The 18067-nt window shown below is 45.0% G+C and overlaps 1 protein-coding gene across 1 annotated transcript in view; it reads left to right on the forward strand.

Annotated features, from left to right (window-relative positions):
- Window positions 1–18067, forward strand: part of usp43a (ubiquitin specific peptidase 43a) — a 73908-nt gene that overhangs the window by 38066 nt on the left and 17775 nt on the right. Inside the window, exons 6-8 of the mRNA XM_027283374.1 lie at window positions 1244–1391; window positions 11742–11910; window positions 13824–13935. Coding sequence (XP_027139175.1) covers window positions 1244–1391; window positions 11742–11910; window positions 13824–13935 — 429 coding nt within the window. The remainder of the gene's footprint in view (window positions 1–1243; window positions 1392–11741; window positions 11911–13823; window positions 13936–18067) is intronic.

The following is an 18067-nucleotide window of genomic DNA, read 5'->3' on the forward strand; positions in this document are numbered from 1 at the left end:
CGATGTTAGTCAGTATTAAAACTGTACAAGATACAGGTAACCCAGGTGAGACAGGACTCTGTCTGTAATCTGCCCGACAACAGATGATGAATACTGCTGGAAGATAAAAATAAAAAGACACAAACACACCTGTGTGTTCATCTCTGCTCTGCAGTCACAGTCTGACATGAATGTCTTTATGTCTCTGCCTGAGCATAGATTTGTCTCCATGTCACTGTTTGATTTCCCGACGGACAGACGTCCAGATCAGAGAACAGGCCGTGAAATGAGGTGTGATTATATTTAGCAGAGGGAAGCGCTCAGCGTTCTTTCAGCGTTCTTTCAGCGTTCTTTCAGCGTTCTTTCAGCGTTCCTGTTGGATTGTTTTGCTGACCAGGGTTCATTTCCTGATGAGGAAACTGACTTCAGTTCACAGGCCGAGAGTTTCTTCTGAGGACTGATTCGACTCTTCTCAGGACGCTGTGCCACACTCTCCTTTAAACTCAGAAAAGCTTTGTCACTTTTCAAACATGTTCTCCAGACCTTCTACCATCGTCTGTGTTTAATCAAACATTATGAAATGATAGCACGAGACAGAGAGAGACAGACAGAGAGACAGAGACAGAGAGAGCTGTTATACTGAATAACAAGATAATCACATCGTGCTGATATTCAGAATACCAACATGACCCTGAGTGTAATGTTTCTTTCATACAACAGTTCTACTACAGAAGCTCAGTTTATCTGTGTGGATTATACTGATCTCAGTCTGTGGTCATGTGACGTCCTTTATCTCGTCTTGTTACGGACACGCAACGCTACAGGAACACTAGCTAACTGTTCGGTATGATAAGGTTGTCTGAATGTTAGTTATTGGTTTGATTAATGGCTGTGTTGTGATTTCTGACGGTGGCTGATCAGGTTTATCATCAGCTGATAATTTACCTTGCGCCTGTTTCACCGCTAACAATTAAATCACCGTGCATCACATTTTAGGGAAGGGCTGTTGCCATGGTTACCTGCATGCCCGCTTGTCAAATCACAAATGAGAATTTTCTCTGGTCATCACGTGAAGACTTTCTGTGATGATAAATATAATGTGTATATATATTTGAGTATTATTTCTGCCTGCATACAGTACCTCAGGACTTTTTTTTGTACATGTTGTTGGGGTGAATTAGTTTTTCAGTGCACAGAAATAAAATGAATCTGGTCCAGCTGAGCGAGGACTGCTCGAGGCTTCACCGTGTGTCTCTGTCTTCAGGTCATCCTGGTGGAGTTGTACTCGACGGGTTTCCAGCGTTCCTTCTCAGACGAGGACGACCTGACGGCGATCGCTGACAGCGACGTCGTCTACGCCTTCCAGGCTCCTCTCCTCCACAGTCGTGGAGGCTCCAACGCACCGCACTCAGGTAACCACGGCAACGCCAAATGTCAGCCTCCCTCCGTCATCTTGAGGAACTTTGATTCACTCTGATGTTTCCTGAACCGAAGTTTTCACAGGCAGACGTTTTAATTTGCTGAGGCGAGCGACTGTGCCTGCGTTCACGCATGACAGCACCCAAACAAATGAAACATGAAATGCCAGCGTCTGAACGGCAGCCCGGTCCTTCACTGCAAAGCAAAGTTTGAGTTACGTCTGTGAAGATAAGGCCACGTCAGAGAGTTTGAATGTTCTCGCTCGCCGTGCTCAGAAGGTAAACAGCTCAGGAAGTACAGACACAGGTCGAGGTTGAGTCAGACTTGCATCATCGCCGCCCTTTAAAAAACCTTTCTGTGCAAGACGCTGTTGAATGCATCGACATGACAATGAGGACGAGTATAATGACGCACACACACACACACACACACACACACACACACTGCTGCTTTCTAAAGCAGACTGACTGACTGTTGAAACACACTCTTCACTCTGTATTTGATTCAGATTGTCGGCATCTTGTTTTTTTAATCATCCCTGTAAGATTCTGTTGTGAGAGTTACGGAGAGCGTGGTGCATCCAATAAAGTCACATCAGATATTGACCCTACCTGGTTCTCATGGCGGGAGGCGGATGCTGTTGGTCGGGTGGACTGGGCAGGTCAACTTCTAAATGTCAGTAATCAGCAGGACCTACTTGGGTCTTATTGGCAGAGATCGGTGCTGTTTTCCCGGGAAGAGTCGGTAAGGACTGACTGACTTAATGTTATCCAGTGTTGTTTCATTTGCCCTCTCTCTCCTTTTTGTTATTAGCTTCCTCTTTGGTCTTTTTGCCGTGTCAGCGTAGCATCAACATGATTTAAAATCTATGGTAGAAAAGTTACACAATGGGGCACACACTGTTCCGGCTTAAATATCTAACTAGCAATAGATAGAAGTGTTCCTGTACAAGGTCAGGGTTATCTCAACTTGGTCTTAAAGACGAGTTAGAGAGCAGGGGAGTGAAGTTTGAAGCGTGGACGTTTATCATGCAGGACAGATACTGTTGCATGCATTGTGGAAAGTGTAGGATCAGTGTTTTTGCAGCGTGATCTGTCCTGGGACCTGAAATTCAGGATAACACGAGCTCTGCAGCTTTGAGTTGGACTATTCTTGTTGAAATCTGTCTCTTGTGGGTTCCCGTACTTCATGAAAGTATAACTAAATCGCTTTAGTTGCCCTTTAAATGTGCGTCTTGTGCTTCCCACTTCCCAGAGCAGTGGAATAAATGTCACATCTAGGCCTAATTAAGATTTCTGTGTTATCACAGGATATCTGCAGGGTTTGAACAGTTCAATTCATACTCCTTTAAAAAGGCATTAAATGACTTAACTCTCTAAAGATTTAAAGATTAAAAACTCTTGAATTTCATTAATAAAAGTCTTATTTTATATCTTCACTTGCTGGACGTTAGTGTACGGAAAGTGTGAAGGTTTCGATGTATGGCCACGTTCACTGGAAGGTAGAAGCTGGCATTCATGATGCTACCAACGATGCATATTGATGAGGATGTAACGCATGCTATTGGCTATTGTAAACACTAATCAAAAGTCCCTCTTTATCTAGAAGCGTTTGAACATGCTTTCCATTCCTTGTTGACTTTAATTCAGCCAGTGGCCAATAAAGTTTTGTGTGAACTCTCTTTTCTTTTGATTGCTTTACGTTCCACTCGCTCCTCTTCTCCAGCAGAGCTTCTGCCATGCTGAGAGGATGGAGCTGTAAATCTCTCTTATCGCATGAGCAGATAAGCTGCTCCGTCTGCAAAAGTCCTGTCACTTTTCCTAAATAGAGACCTGTGTTTGAAAGCTACACAGCAATTACTTCAACAGATCAATGTAAACGTCCGAGACGGCCTTAATTGAGTCATGTTACTTCATTAACGGCGATCTTTCTGGGTTTGGAGGTTGCGGTGTTTGTCGACCGACCTACTGCTGAGTGAAACCTTTACGTGGGTTTTTGTTACCCCGAAGAAGACTGACATTAATAATTCACACATGTGCTCAAAGTGCTCATGAAAAATGAAGACTCTTCACTTTCTCAACAGGAGGCATTGCTATTGTCACTTCACACAGTGAAAACAGTGTCACAGCACAGAGAGGGAACACATGCACACTCATACAGTGAGCCTTCACTCACAGGAACAGTCGTGTCAACGTGAACAAGCGTGGGCAAAAACACACAGATACGTGCCTTCAGTACCAACAGTGGACTCTCACACCGTACCCACCAAGTGGTGACTTCTGTTTCTTTAATTAATTTAATTAAACTGGGGACTACCTCTCAAAGAGAGGACTTCACTTCATGTTTGTCTGCTTCAAAGACTTTCTTTTAAAAATTAAAAATATGTAACTTTAATGTTTTTAATAATTAAACATTTCTCTGCAATATGAATATTACAAAATAATGCACTGAATTTTAATTAAGAATCGATTTTTAGCTGCATATCAGAAGTAACTTATCAAGCACTGCAGAATCAGCAACATAATTGACTTTACCCAGGCTTTAATGATAGATGTACTGTACAAAGCCTCACATAAATACATAGATACATATATACATTGAATGCAAAAATAAACTTTTTCCTGCAGATATAGGTCTCAGCACATGGTGGTTGCTGGGTGTTTTGTTAAGGGATGCCATGGATAAAGGTTTGTACTCATTTTAATTCATATTCTTTGTGAATGTTGAAGTTTGCATCCCTCATCCTGTGGATTGCATCTTGTAGCTTGAACTGAAAAACAGAAACAGAAAATTTACATTTCTGTTTGAATCACAGATCCCATAATTCTCTGTCTCTCCCTGATGGAAACACATTTACTGTGTAAGTCAAGTAGGTAATGGATCTATTAGAATTAGGCTCATAAATACACAGCCCTCAAGAGGAAACACACACACACACAGAAATACACTTGTAATGAATCACACTCAAGTGCTCACTGGGAAATGTGACTTCCATTCTTGTGAGCAATCTGGTGAAAATGATGAATGGCCCTTACCTCGGAATAATTCATAAGATCACGGCAGACCAGATTCCAGGATATCATAACGCTGCCCAGCTGGATTTATGTCATGTTTCATGAAGTGGAGCGCGTGAATTTACACAAACATTACTGCTGAGACCTCGGGGTGGCATCATGGAGATAACAGATGATGCATGGCCGTGTTTTCTGTGTACAGTGGTTTTAAAAGTTTCACAGAAAGTATAATTAGCAGGCTGTCTTTTTGTTCTGCATCTCTTGGTTTATTTTGGTTTCATTGTTCAGTTTTTACAGTGTATAAAAAGTCTTTTGGTAATTTGATGTCGTCAGTGTTTCGACAATTTAAAAAGCGACAAAAGTCCAAACTTTGGTGACAGGTTGTTTGACTTGGCACTCATCATATTATGTCGTACAGTGCAGCTCTTACTCAAACTAAACAAGCCTTCAGCTTCAGTTTTGCCGCTGTCCATCCTGAGGTTTTTTGTTTTTGTACCTTCTGTGAGAGAGTAACAGCTCTCGATGGATGAGCATATGGGGAAGCCTGCTGAGCTCGACATGTTTGTTTGTTTGGCATATTAATGAGCGTCTGTCTCTAACACAGAAAGAAACCGACCATCACAACACTCAACTTCATCTGTAGTTTGATACGTGACATTTGTAGTTTTTTAAACATCTTCAGTAAAAAACATCGGAAAGAAAAATTCTGGTCAGCTGTCCCTGCAGACTCTTCTGTGAACTGTCATAACAAACCACAGTACCGTGGTATAGTAGTAACTGTTAAACGTCTGCATGACCCGGCCCGATCCTTTGACTAACTTCCCCCCAGAAAACAGCCTCTGTCTGGGCAGAGAGAGCCGGGTCAGTCCCTCTGTTCACTGATGGAGATGATGAACTCTGCACGGCGGGTCAGGATCTCCCTCTGCCAGCTTCCAGGAGCTTGTTTTTAGATTTACAGTAGAGACGTGATCAGAAATGATCCGCTTGTACTCAGAAACAATGTTCATCGTGCTCTTTGCAGAAGTCTCATTCATATTAGCAGGTTTGATGTGGGAGTAGGTGGCGTGTGTTTAATTGCGTTAGCTTCTCTTCTTACCGTCATTAACTCTCAATAAGAGCCTGCTGATCGCACATGAGGAAACATAAACCACATGATTATTCCACCCTGATCGACGACGGGTACATTTGTGATTTTCAGACATGATGAATGGAAAGCTGTAAAAATGGTTAATTGTCACAAAATGACATGCAAATCAACTTATGTTCATAAAACTGGGTTTGAGTCATAACAGGAGAAATCTTCTTCAAAGATGATTAAACATGAAACCAACTCAACAAGCATTACACTTTTTATTGTTCTGCCGAGCTGCTGAAAAAGCTTTTTTAGCACTTTAGTCACACAGACAAAATGTTTTAATGTTTATTCAGCCATAATCAATAACTCATAATGTTAGCTCAGTCTGTTAGCTGTACCACAGATGTATGGATCACCGGGAAGAAGAAGAAGAAGAAGAAGAAGAAGAAGAAGAAGTAATAATGGCAGAGGAGCAGAGAGTGAAGAGGACGCTGACGGAGGAAGCTGAGAAGAGAAAAGGAGAGAGTGAGCGAGCAAGAAGCCGCCGGACAATCAGGAAATACTCATTTCTATGTAATGATCATTTTAAACATCACTGCTTGTACTTTCCACACTGACACAGATTTGACTGCAGTCAGTGCAGCAGTGGCAAGAATAGCTGGACAACATGTAATAAAGTGGAAACTGAAGCAGCGACTTTAGCCTGAAGGTGTTCTCAGAGATTTCAGATCAGCGTGCAGCAAGAATGACGTGTCACATCCTGATGTTCTCCCAGGACTGTCTTTATTTCGCTGTCAGCGGGACAGTTTTTAGGTCACTTGACAGCTGTACGGAGACTTTTAAAACAGCAGAAGTGAGTCTGATGACACAAGTCTTCATGCACGTCATGTGCTGTCCTCTTCAGACCGCGGCAGAGATGAGGCCTGAGATGTGTTTTACAGCCGGAGCTGACAGGGAAGAGTGAACAGCAGAGCGTGGACATGCAGCAGCTCATGATGATGTGATGTGGGGTTCATCATCACACCTCCTCGTTCGCCTCCTTTTCCTCTGTGATCTTGAAAATGATGTTTTTGCCACCGTGTTATTGCTGCTCCGGTAGCGCAGGATACAAAATATGAAACAGATTTTCAGATTGAGGCGACAGACGTGACTGTATCCAACAGTAACAACAGTAACACGGCTGCGATGCACAGAAACTGAGGCTCCTATTCAGGGCTGTAAACATAGACCTCATTCATTAGCATGGAAATGTAAAGCTCTGTTTGCTTTCCTCTGTCGTCACTGCCTGCTGTGTTTGAGTAACAGCAAAGCTTCCCTGTGATATTGAATCAGCTCTCAGCTTCATTAATGAGCTTTCACATTTAGAGGTCTCATGATGGAAAACACTGAACAGTCAGTTAGAGCCAAAGCGTCACAATAGCATCCGATTTCACCTCCAACAATCTGAGCGATTTGCACATAAATGGAGCGATAAAGCTCCGTGATGCTGCTCCGGGAAGCTCAGCATGCTGACTCTGTTTACTCGGTGCCCAGGCTCGGCCACGTCGGCAGGATAATGGAGGAGTCAACCAAGATCTGAGCAGAGCAGAGGCCAAAACTGTGTGTTTAAGAAAAGAGAGAGGACTCCCAGGTAAAGGTGGAAGAAAAGGGGGTTTCTTAAAGGACAAAAGGCATGTACGCTCGAGACAGACGGACTAATCTCTGTGCATTCTTACAAACAGCGTTCTTCATCAGGTTATTGAGGGCTGTGCACCAGTGATGCACGGGTTGATCCAAATTGAGCGGGTGCCCGAGTGTCACGAGTCACCAAACAATATTTTTTTGTGGCCTTTTATGATAGTACAGCTGAAGATAGACAGGAAGCAGAGAGAGGGGGAATGACATGCAGTGAATGGTCGTCCAATGTGGGATTCGAACCGGGGCCAGCTGCAGCGAGGACTATAGCCTCCACACACGGGGCGGCCGCCTAACCCACTACGCTACTGACCGCCCCACCAAACAATATTTTTAATGATATTCGGGTCGCGGCCGGGCGGGTCGTTTGAAATAAAGATGCAGAGTAAAGTTTTGTAATTTATGTAGTAGACAAAATTTTCTGTGAAATACACAGACTTTATTGGCTGAATAACTGGCGCGGAGATGTCACGAGCTCTGCAGGAGGTAGAAAAAGTATAGACTACTTTTAAAAATGCGGGTCAGGTAGCGGGTTGGGTATAATACTTCACAATTATTTGCTGCGGTTCGGGCGGGTTAGTTTAAAACGTCGGCCGGTGCAGGTCGATCAAACACCCGCGCATCACTGCTGTGCACAGGTGGAGAGTCAGAGTCACATCCTCCAATCAGCTGCTCGCTCACGTATACACTCAAAACAAACAACGAATCATTTCCACTGCCACACACGGTCAGTATCTTTGAGTGTTTCACATAAACTGACCCATTTTTCAGTCAATAACTGAGAACAATGAGCTTATCTTACGTAACATAAAGGATTGGATGGAAACACATGGTTCCACATACTCCCATGTGTGTATGAACAGAAGTAGTACATATATTAAGTACACTCCTCGTGAAGTCGCATTAAGACAATTAGAGGCTGCCTGAAGCGAACTCAGTGAAGAGCGTTCACAGGGGAGCTGCTGCCCCTCCAGCTCATTTCATCATTTAAAATAAGAAAGAAAATTTAGTGTGTCTACACTCGCTGCTCTGATCATCACGACGTGTTCCTCAAACCACCCGGGAGCTAACAGCAGCTGCCTCGTGTAGAAACACACAAATGGTGCAAACCTCTGCCCACCAGTCTGTACTAACACCCACAGTAACTCAGTGCAGGGCAAGGCAGAGACACCGTTCAGCTGATCACAGGTCAGTGTGGATCACCTGATCACAGGTCAGTGTGGGTCACCTGATCACAGGTCAGTGTGGATCAGCAGGAGATCATCAGAGGAAAGTTACAGGATGTGTCTTTAATAGCTTTTTTCATAAGACAACATGTTCACAGTTTGTGTTTTGTTCTTTCAGATATTAAATGTTGAGCGCTGTGGTGCAGACTGAACGTTGCTGAATTATTATTTGCAACATGATGCAACAGAGTGTAAAATACCAAGAAGAGTTTCAGTGATTGCAGCTTTTGTTGAGCCGGCAGCGGTGTCGACTGGTTGGTGCTGGACTGTGCAGCAAGAGAAGAGCAGCGTGAAGGTTTACGGGTCAGAGCGAAGCACCAGCTGTATTTAGTTCTGTCATTTCACTGTGGGCAGAAAGCTCAGGTGCTCTGCTGTCATCTGTGGTCAGAAGGCTGTTTGCTGCCAGGACCTCTGGTTCATCCAGGCCCATGGCCCCCTGGGTATTTTTACCCAGGTGTGTGCATCGCACTGACGGGTCACTCATTTGGTCTTGTGTCAGAAGTCATTCTATTTTTACCATCAGTGACGAACACACACAACTGAAAGTAGGACGTCGATGATCTTCTGGAAATGAGGCTTTTGTGTCTGACTGACACAGACACCGTCTGCACATATTAACACTCTAACTCACTTATAGTTTAAGTTGTCATCAATAACAAGAACCAGAAATATTCATCATTACGTTGATGTCTGATTTTATTTTGCTGGGTTTATAATCGTCTGGAAGCTCCTGACCCGCCGTGCAGAGTTCATCATCACATCGTCTCCATCAGTGAACAGAGGGACTGACCCGGCTCTCTCTGCCCGGACCGAGGCTGATTTCTGGGGGAGAGTTCACCGAAGAGTCGTCAGGGAGGACTGAGCGGGCTGCACACTTCTGGTCCACGAGCTTTGTTGACTGATTTGAGTGACAGCAACATTCAGGAGGGTTCATGTTCTGACTGAATAGCTCAGTTAGCAGATACTTTCCTCACACTTCTTCAGAATAAAGTCGTCTTTGGGGTCTTTGAAGAGCAAAAGTCCCAAAGACAGAAAAGACTTTGCAAGTGTCTCAGATGTAAGAGATGTATGAACGCACAGTGAGTCCTCCAGGCACAGAGACCTTCGGTTCATCCTGCAGATTTAAAACACTCTTCAATCTTCTGACTGCGTCCATGAAGCTGAGGGCGGATTCAGAGCTGGGGAGGGGAGGGGGGAGAAAACAGATAGTGACAATGATAAACAGTGCCAGGGAGAGGAGATAATACTGAAGGGAGAAGTGGAGGACAGCGAGTGCCAGAGGAGGTGTAGTATCTTCTTCTTCTTGTGTTTCATTAACGTGCCACCTCCAGTCTACAGAGAGATTTGTCGTCTCCGTCTCCCTCAGTTCACTTCATGCTCTGTGTTTATCTTTTAATGAATGATATCACATTAGAAACAGCAGCATCACTTCATCGTCCTGATCATCAAATCGAAACATCACATGTTTTCTTTCCTTTCACTCCTCCCTCCTTTGTTTGTCTTTTTCCACCTCACTAACACCTCCGTCCATGCGTGGCCGTCCTCTGTCCGTCTCAGGGAGGACAGGAAGAGGAGGTGAGAATGAGAAGTTCTCCCAGAGCAGCCGAGGCATGTGGGCTCGCCACGCATGATTCTATCTGTGAAAGGACACGCTGCGGTCCGGCTGCTGGTGAACTGAGAACAGTTCTTATTGTTTTTATCCTGTGAAAGCTTTAAAACTAGAGCATCCATGTTTCCATGGGGAAGTCTTAGTTCAGGTTCAGAGAGAGATCAGGGTGATTTTCAACATGATCCTGGTTTCAGTTGTAAAACAAACAAAAAGTCCTTTTCCACCTGTATGTTAAAGGGGCGTCCTCGAAAGGCTCAGGCGTTCACATGAAGGACGGGGCGAGGTCCAACACCTTCAGCATTTGTGGACTCACAGTCTGAATGAGTTTCTGGATTTCACCGTCTACAATCCAGAATCTCATTCAAAGATTCAGAGAATCAGAGAAATCTCAGAACCAGCACTGAGTGTCCGTGACCTCCGACCCCTCAGGCAGCAGCACCTACAGATGAAGTTCAGACTGGACCATGCAGAGACAGAGACAGATATCAAATGGTCAGCTGCTGTTTGACTTGAAACAAAATCTTTTCATGTTTTAACCTCCCGAGTTAAAGGTGACGGAGAGGATGGAGGGAGATGGACTGAGCATCTAAAGGCAGAAAATGTCACATGGACTTGTTTCCTGTCTGTCAGTGTCAGATATTTACTCACTGTAATTCCAATGATTCAGTTTCAGTGTTTTAATAATCTGTGTGCTGAGCTTTACATCTATTCAAACAAACACACTTTCCTGGGTGTGTTTACATTTGTTTTGTGTGTGTGTGTGTGTGTGTGTGTGTGTGTGTGTGTGTGTGTGTGTGTGTGTGTGTGTGTGTGTGTAAGGTGGCAGTGATTAATTGCACAGAGGGTTTGTAGCATTGTTTAATTAAATCCTCTGATAATGTCAAAGTTTATGTTTCCTGGGAGACGAGAGGTTGGGCCTTCTGTATCCCCTCAGCTGTTACTCACTATTAATCAGTGTGTGTGTGTGTGTGTGTGTGTGTGTGTGTGTGTGTGTGTTGTTCTAAAATGTTTCTGCAGTCACAGTTTAACAGAATAAGTCTGATCAGGTGTGACATCACTGTTACTTACAACTTATTCACATCTTATTTCTTTTACCCGTGCATAAACAAAGATCATTTGTTTTGTTTTTTTACTGCTGAAACATGGTGGAGCAAATGAAAGGACATACAGCTGAGACTGTGTGGGCAGCGTGAGCATGTGGTTAGTTTGGAAGGTTGTGGTGTGAAGTACACAGCACTGATGTGGGATGAAACAACATTATTGTCATGAGAATATAGTAATAAGTTGTTTTATGGTACATATGAGCCTGGTAGTCCTCGCTGGTAGCCCAGCGGTCGATACAAACCTGTGGCTGTTTGCTGCAGGTCACCTCCTCTCTCTCAGCTCTGAAACTAAATGAAGAGACCGCTTCAAACTTTTCTTAAATCACCTCCACATGCACGGCAGCCGCTCTGTTCCAATGTGTGTGTGTCTCATTAATGAGATTCTGATGAGGTGATCACATGAATGTCAATCTTCTTTACACACTGCTGCAGTCATCACGACCCTCAGCAGCAGAACTACAGACCAGGACGAACATCAACTCGTCCAGATGTCAGAGCTATTCGACTCCTGCATCAATATTTTGTTGTTTAAACATGAATTCTTTCCATTCCTGTGTGTGTGTGTGTGTGTGTGTGTGTGTGTGTGTGTGTGTTGTACGTCAGCCTTTACTAAACACGTCTCCACCTCTCTGCTCTGCTCAGGGTATTATCACAGCCTCCCCTCGTCGCCCTACACCTCCACAGCTGGACCCGGCGGTCAGAGGTTACCTCCGTCCGGCACGCTGTCCTCTGAGTACCTGAACCAGGGCGGCTCCACAAAGGTCCTCCTCCTCATCTGTAACACGGCAGGATCTGGTCAGCAGGCCGTCCGGTGAGCAGCAGCAGCAGTCGGCTCTCCCAGATTTCTTTTCTGAGACTTTCAGGATGTGTAATCTGTTTGTTGGGGCTGGTCCAGCTGCAGTGTGTTCAGGTTTGACCTGTAGACGTATCGTATGAACGCCATAGGCTGGTTTTATGAAGCTTGTGCAGCTCAAGCTCTCGTTCAACTGAAAGTCGACGGTGTAGAAACCTGAGCTGTGACGAACAATGTGGCTAAACTGAAGCACTTAACCTGTGAGCGCTGTCGGCTGCTGTCGGCTGCCACATGTTACTCTAACAGGGCTGGCAGCTTCGTGAAGAGAACAGTGACGTCCAACAGGAAGTGGAAGCTGAAGCCTCCTCAGTAAAGAGTAAAAGAATCTTATAAGATAGAGAAGTGAGCGAGGATGAAGCTTTATTCTGCAGCTACTTTAACCCTCTGAGGCTCAGACCGATCAGCTGCTGTTCGGATCCCAGAGGGTTAAAGAAGAGTCTGCTGCACTGCAAACATCCTGAGCAGAGCGTCTCGTAGTCCGGGGGAGTTTCCAGGGGTCAACATTTGACCCTGCATCATAGACGGTTTATTGACGGGCCGGCCTTCGCGGTGTGAGGGATAAATATGATGAAATGAAATGATACGACCGCCATGAAAACAAGAGAATACAAAATACAAGTTACCATGGCGCTGAATTATTGCGAGCCCTGAGCTCGTCCTGTTCCAGGTGACTGAGACAGTGACAGTGAGTTCCTCATGTCCGGTCTGCTCTGTGATTTTGTTTTTTACTTATTTTAGCCAACGAGAGTCACATGACCGACAAACGACAGGTGTATCTTTTCAAAATAAAACATCTTTCACACTAAAATGAGTAGAATGACTCACAGACAGGTGACGGTGACACCTGTCCACACCTTTCCTCCAGCAAACACGTGATGTAAAAAATAGTGTCATAAATTTAAGTAGTCAAGTATTTATTGTCTGTTTTTAGTATTTAGTATATTTCATTTTGACTGGTGTTCCTCACCCCTCCACTATGATGTCCCTGAATGCATCATGAGACATTGTGTGCTTCGTAACACAGAGCGTTATCCTAATGACCAAAGCTAGGCCGTAATCCTCTGATACGAAGGAACTATTCCCACCCCATAACGAGCATAACGAGTGCTCTTAAGTCATAAGGAGGGCTCAGATTTCTCCGACAGTGAAGGACGGATTCATATTTCTCCTCAGTCCTCCAGTTTCAGTCATCGCGTGTCCTCTCTGAGCCTGATCTTCTGTGCTGAAGCTCAGTTTGTCCAGTACACAATGTTCTCACTTAATAATAGACACTTCAATAGAAGTGGGTGTATTACTTGTCACAGGTAATCACAGAGAACAATCTCACGAACATTTATCTCCGTGAGCTGAATCAGCAGGATCGTGGTGGGCAGGTCGAGCCGTGGTTAGTCAGGCGGAGTTCAGTCTGAATAATGTGTGAGATCGTCCTCCTCTTGTTAAACTCACATATTATCGCCTCGAACACAGCCGCCGCTGTGCAGTCAGGAGCTGGCACAAGCCTCGACTTTACCCGGAGACAGAGGAGCCATTATGAGGCGTAGACTGAAGGTTCCTCGGCTTCATTCAGGCGGCTGACCTCACGTAACGTCAGTCCGGGACGCGAGGCGCTGGCGGGAAAGCCTCGATGCACTTGACACTTGACAGACATGATGATGACACGATAAGCTGCAGCGGCACGTCTCTACTTTAAATAAGCCTCCCCGAGATGAATTCAAATCTTCTGAAGGATTTATTGACTTCACAGTAACTGTCTCTTTATTCGATTGTTTATAGCTGTGTATCTGTGTGTATGTGTGTGTATGTGTGTGTATGTGTGTGTATGTGTGTGTGTATGTGTGTGTATGTGTGTGTATGTGTGTGTCTCCTCTCAGGTTTGGACCTCCATTTCTCATGCGTGAGGACAGGAGCATCTCCTGGGATCAGCTGCAGCAGAGCATCCTCAGCAAGCTCTGTTATCTGATGCTGAATGGATCTCAGGCTCAGGTAATGTCTCACACACACACACACACACACACACACACACACACACACACACACACACACACACACACCTCGAATAACCAATACCATGTCACCCTCTCTGTTCTGTGAGTTGCTGGACCTTCTTCTTGGACCTTCCAAACTCAAACATCAGAGCGTTAGTTCAGTTTTCATGAAGGTTCAGTTACCTGAGACATCACTGCGTTGTCTGAGTTACTTGTTAAAATCATCGCTGTGATTGGTTGTAGAACTTTCTGCTTCCAGCCAATCACTGGACTAATTTCTGAACTGAACAGGTGTCAGCTGTCCTCAGCTGTGGCTGTGGGAGATGATAACACGTTAAATATGTCTCAGTCTTGATGTACTCTAGTCTTGGTCTCGATCCGCTCGGTCTCTTCTCGCCTTGGTCTTGGTCTTGTCTCAGTCTTTCTCTGACTTGGTCTCAGCCCCTCACAGTCTTGGTCTTGGTCTTGTCTCAGTCTTTCTCTGACTTGGTCTCCCTCACAGTCTTGGTCTTGGTCTTGATCTCGATACACTGGACTACAGCACAGCAGGACATTATATTCACACACAGTGATGACAGTTTTATGTGCTGAGCAAACATTGACTCTTGGTAGATTTGAAACTGTCTCTGTCACGGTGCACACGTCGCTGAATTCAGATCTACGTGATGTGTGTTTGTTTTGCGGACCACCGGTCTTGCATGTTAAACTCCACCTCTGCGTTCACTCGGTATGTACCGCGAGCTCCGACGATGATCCTCGACGAGCACATCTCCACTCCAGCTTCGTCTGTTTCTCCACAGACGGTTCAAGTGATCTGTACACCGCACACACACACACACACACACACACACACAGAGTCCCCACAGCTGGTCGTCGCGTTGCCATGGGCAACGCCATGGTGACAGGCAGTATTTGAGGTGGCCTCAGAGCGAGCAGCTCTCAGCTTTGTAAGGAAAGAGCTGAAGAGAAACATCAGCCTGTTATTCCCTGAGAGCATCACACACACCTGATGTCCTCACACACCTGTGATGTCCTCACACACACATGATGTCCTCACACACCTGATGTCCTCACACACACCTGATGTCCTCACACACATGATGTCCTCACACACACCTGATGTCCTCACACACATGTGATGTCCTCACACACACCTGATGTCCTCACACACACCTGATGTCCTCACACACCTGATGTCCTCACACACCTGATGTCCTCACACACATGTGATGTCCTCACACACCTGATGTCCTCACACACACACCTGATGTCCTCACACACACCTGATGTCCTCACACACACCTGATGTCCTCACACACCTGATGTCCTCACACACACCTGATGTCCTCACACACATGTGATGTCCTCACACACACTTGATGTCCTCACACACACCTGATGTCCTCAGACACATGTGATGTCCTCACACACCTGATCTCCTCACACACACCTGATGTCCTCACACACCTGATGTCCTCACACACACCTGATGTCCTCACACACACCTGATGTCCTCACACACACGTCATGTCCTCACACACACCTGATGTCCTCACACACACCTGATGTCCTCACACACATGTGATGTCCACACACACCTGATGTCCTCACACACACCTGATGTCCTCACACACACCTGATGTCCTCAGACAGGGATCATGTGATCGATGTGCTCATTTATTTAAAGGAAGACATGAGACGATCACTTCCTGTCACTGTGTGATTTAGACACCTACATCAAACATAATGCTGTTTATGGGCTGTGTGTGTGTGTGTGTGTGTGTGTGTGTGTGTGTGTGTGTACTCAGCTGATGTTACAGCGTCTTCATTGTGAAGTGTTCTGGCGCCACCCAGAGGTTTTTTTAGTAAGTCACAGCTTCAGTCTGAGGGTCACATGTTGAAGTCGAGCTCTCTCGCTCTCACACACACACACACACACACAGAGGCATACACATAGAGTTTAACAAGGACCGTGACAGGAAGGCTCAGACATGAACAGAAAACATAAGAGACATAAAGCATAAAAAATAACTTTAAACATATTTAAAAGATATAAATATATGCACATATATGCATGTGTCTCTATCTGTAGGCATCGTAGACTCAAGGACTGGTCAAAGTGCAATGGTGCAGATGATGGAATAAATATGGTTTCTATGGTTTCTACATAAATAAATTATAATGAGCTGGTATCATTGTTTGTTTTGTTGTCACTGTAACAGCTGTGATGATCTGAAGAAGAGAAATATTTTATATTAGGCATATATATATATATATATATATAACTTATATATATATGATATATATATATAATATATATATATATACATTATATATGTATATATATATATAAAATATATCACCGAAAAATATATCTGTGTGTGTTCACTGATATTATTCATATTATTTTGCTTGTTTTAGATTCAGAATCAGATCTAACATTAGAGTAACGCTGGTCTAACATTAGAGTAACGTTGGTCTAACATTAAAGTAACGTTGGTCTAACATTAGAGTAACGTTGGTCTAACATTAGAGTAACGCTGGTCTAACATTAGAGTAACGTTGGTCTAACATAAAGTAACGCTGGTCTAACATTAGAGTAGCGCTGGTCTAACATTAAAGTAACGTTGGTCTAACATTAGAGTAACGTTGGTCTAACATTAAAGTAACGCTGGTAGTTGTAGTTTATCTTTAGTTATTCTGATGTTGAACTGACAGTCAGTCTGTGGTCATGTGACGTCATGTGACGTCATGTGACATCATGTGACGTCATGTGACGTCCTTTATCTCGTGTTGTCACGGACACGTAATGAATTGTTCAGGTGTCATGTTTCTTAAAGGGACAGCGCAGGGAGCTTTAGTTCACTTCAGACTGATGATATGTTTGTTTTGGAACGTTCTGTCAACGCTGCAGAAACAATGGTACAATCCTTATGATGATGAATATTAATGTGATGTAAATATCACATTAATATTCATCATAAGAACGCCTGTGTGTGAGACGTCCACCTACACACAGTTTGTCTCAGTGTAACAGCTCAGCTCTCCTGTACAAGCTGTTTTGAATGAACTCTCCAAAGTTCGTCCAAACTTTTGTATAATTACTCATTACAGCGTGATGCTTCTTATTTGGCCTTCTTCATTACTCTCTGGTAGATAGATAAGGCCAGGAAAGACTGTGGAGCCTGTGGGCACATTAACTAACTAATTTCTTTCTGTCTGCTCGGCTGAAGTTCTTTTCTCACAGTAAACTCTGCTTTGCTCTCTGCCCCGAATAACTTGAGTTTGAATCCAGCTGATACTAATGAGAAAACATTTACCATTGCATGTGACTTGGGAACCATAAATGTAGTCTGCAAACTGAAATAATAAGGAGTGAAAGTCCCTGAGGCGCTGCAGCGTGCGCTGCTGAGTCAGAGGAAGATGGAAATCTCCCTCCGTGACGGAGGATGATAGCGATGAATGGACTGATGACGTCTGGATGGATTGTTGTTTCCAGGAGCGGGCGTAGCGCCAGCATAGAGCGGGCGTAGAGCGAGCGTAGCACAAGCTTAGAGGGAGTGTAGAGCGGGCGTAGCGCTAGCATAGAGCGGGCGTAGAGCGAGCGTAGCACAAGCTTAGAGGGAGTGTAGAGCGGGCGTAGAGCGAGCATAGAGCGAGCGTAGAGCAAGTGTAGCGCAAGCTTAGAGGGAGCGTAGAGCGGGCGTAGAGCCAGTGTAGAGCGAGCGTAGAGGTAGCGTAGAGCGAGCATAGAGGGAGCGTAGAGTGAGTGTAGAGCGGGCGTAGAGCGAGCGTAGAGGGGGCGTAGAGCGAGCGTAGAGCAGGCGTAGAGCGAGCGTAGAGCAGGCGTAGAGGGAGCCTAGAGGGAGCATAGAGCAGGCGTAGAGGGAGCGTAGAGTAAGCGTAGAGCAGGCGTAGAGGGAGCGTAGAGCAGGCGTAGAGCAGGCGTAGAGCGAGCATAGAGTGAGCGTAGAGCAGGCGTAGAGCGGGTGTAGAGCAGGCGTAGAGGGAGCATAGAGCAGGCGTAGAGCGAGCGTAGAGTGAGTGTAGAGCAGGCGTAGAGCAGGCGTGAAGCGAGCGTAGAGCGAGCGTAGAGTGAGCGTAGAGTGAGCGTAGAGCAGGTGTAGAGG

Source organism: Larimichthys crocea, chromosome X, assembly GCF_000972845.2.
Source record: "Larimichthys crocea isolate SSNF chromosome X, L_crocea_2.0, whole genome shotgun sequence".
NCBI classification, from domain to species: Eukaryota; Metazoa; Chordata; class Actinopteri; family Sciaenidae; genus Larimichthys; species Larimichthys crocea.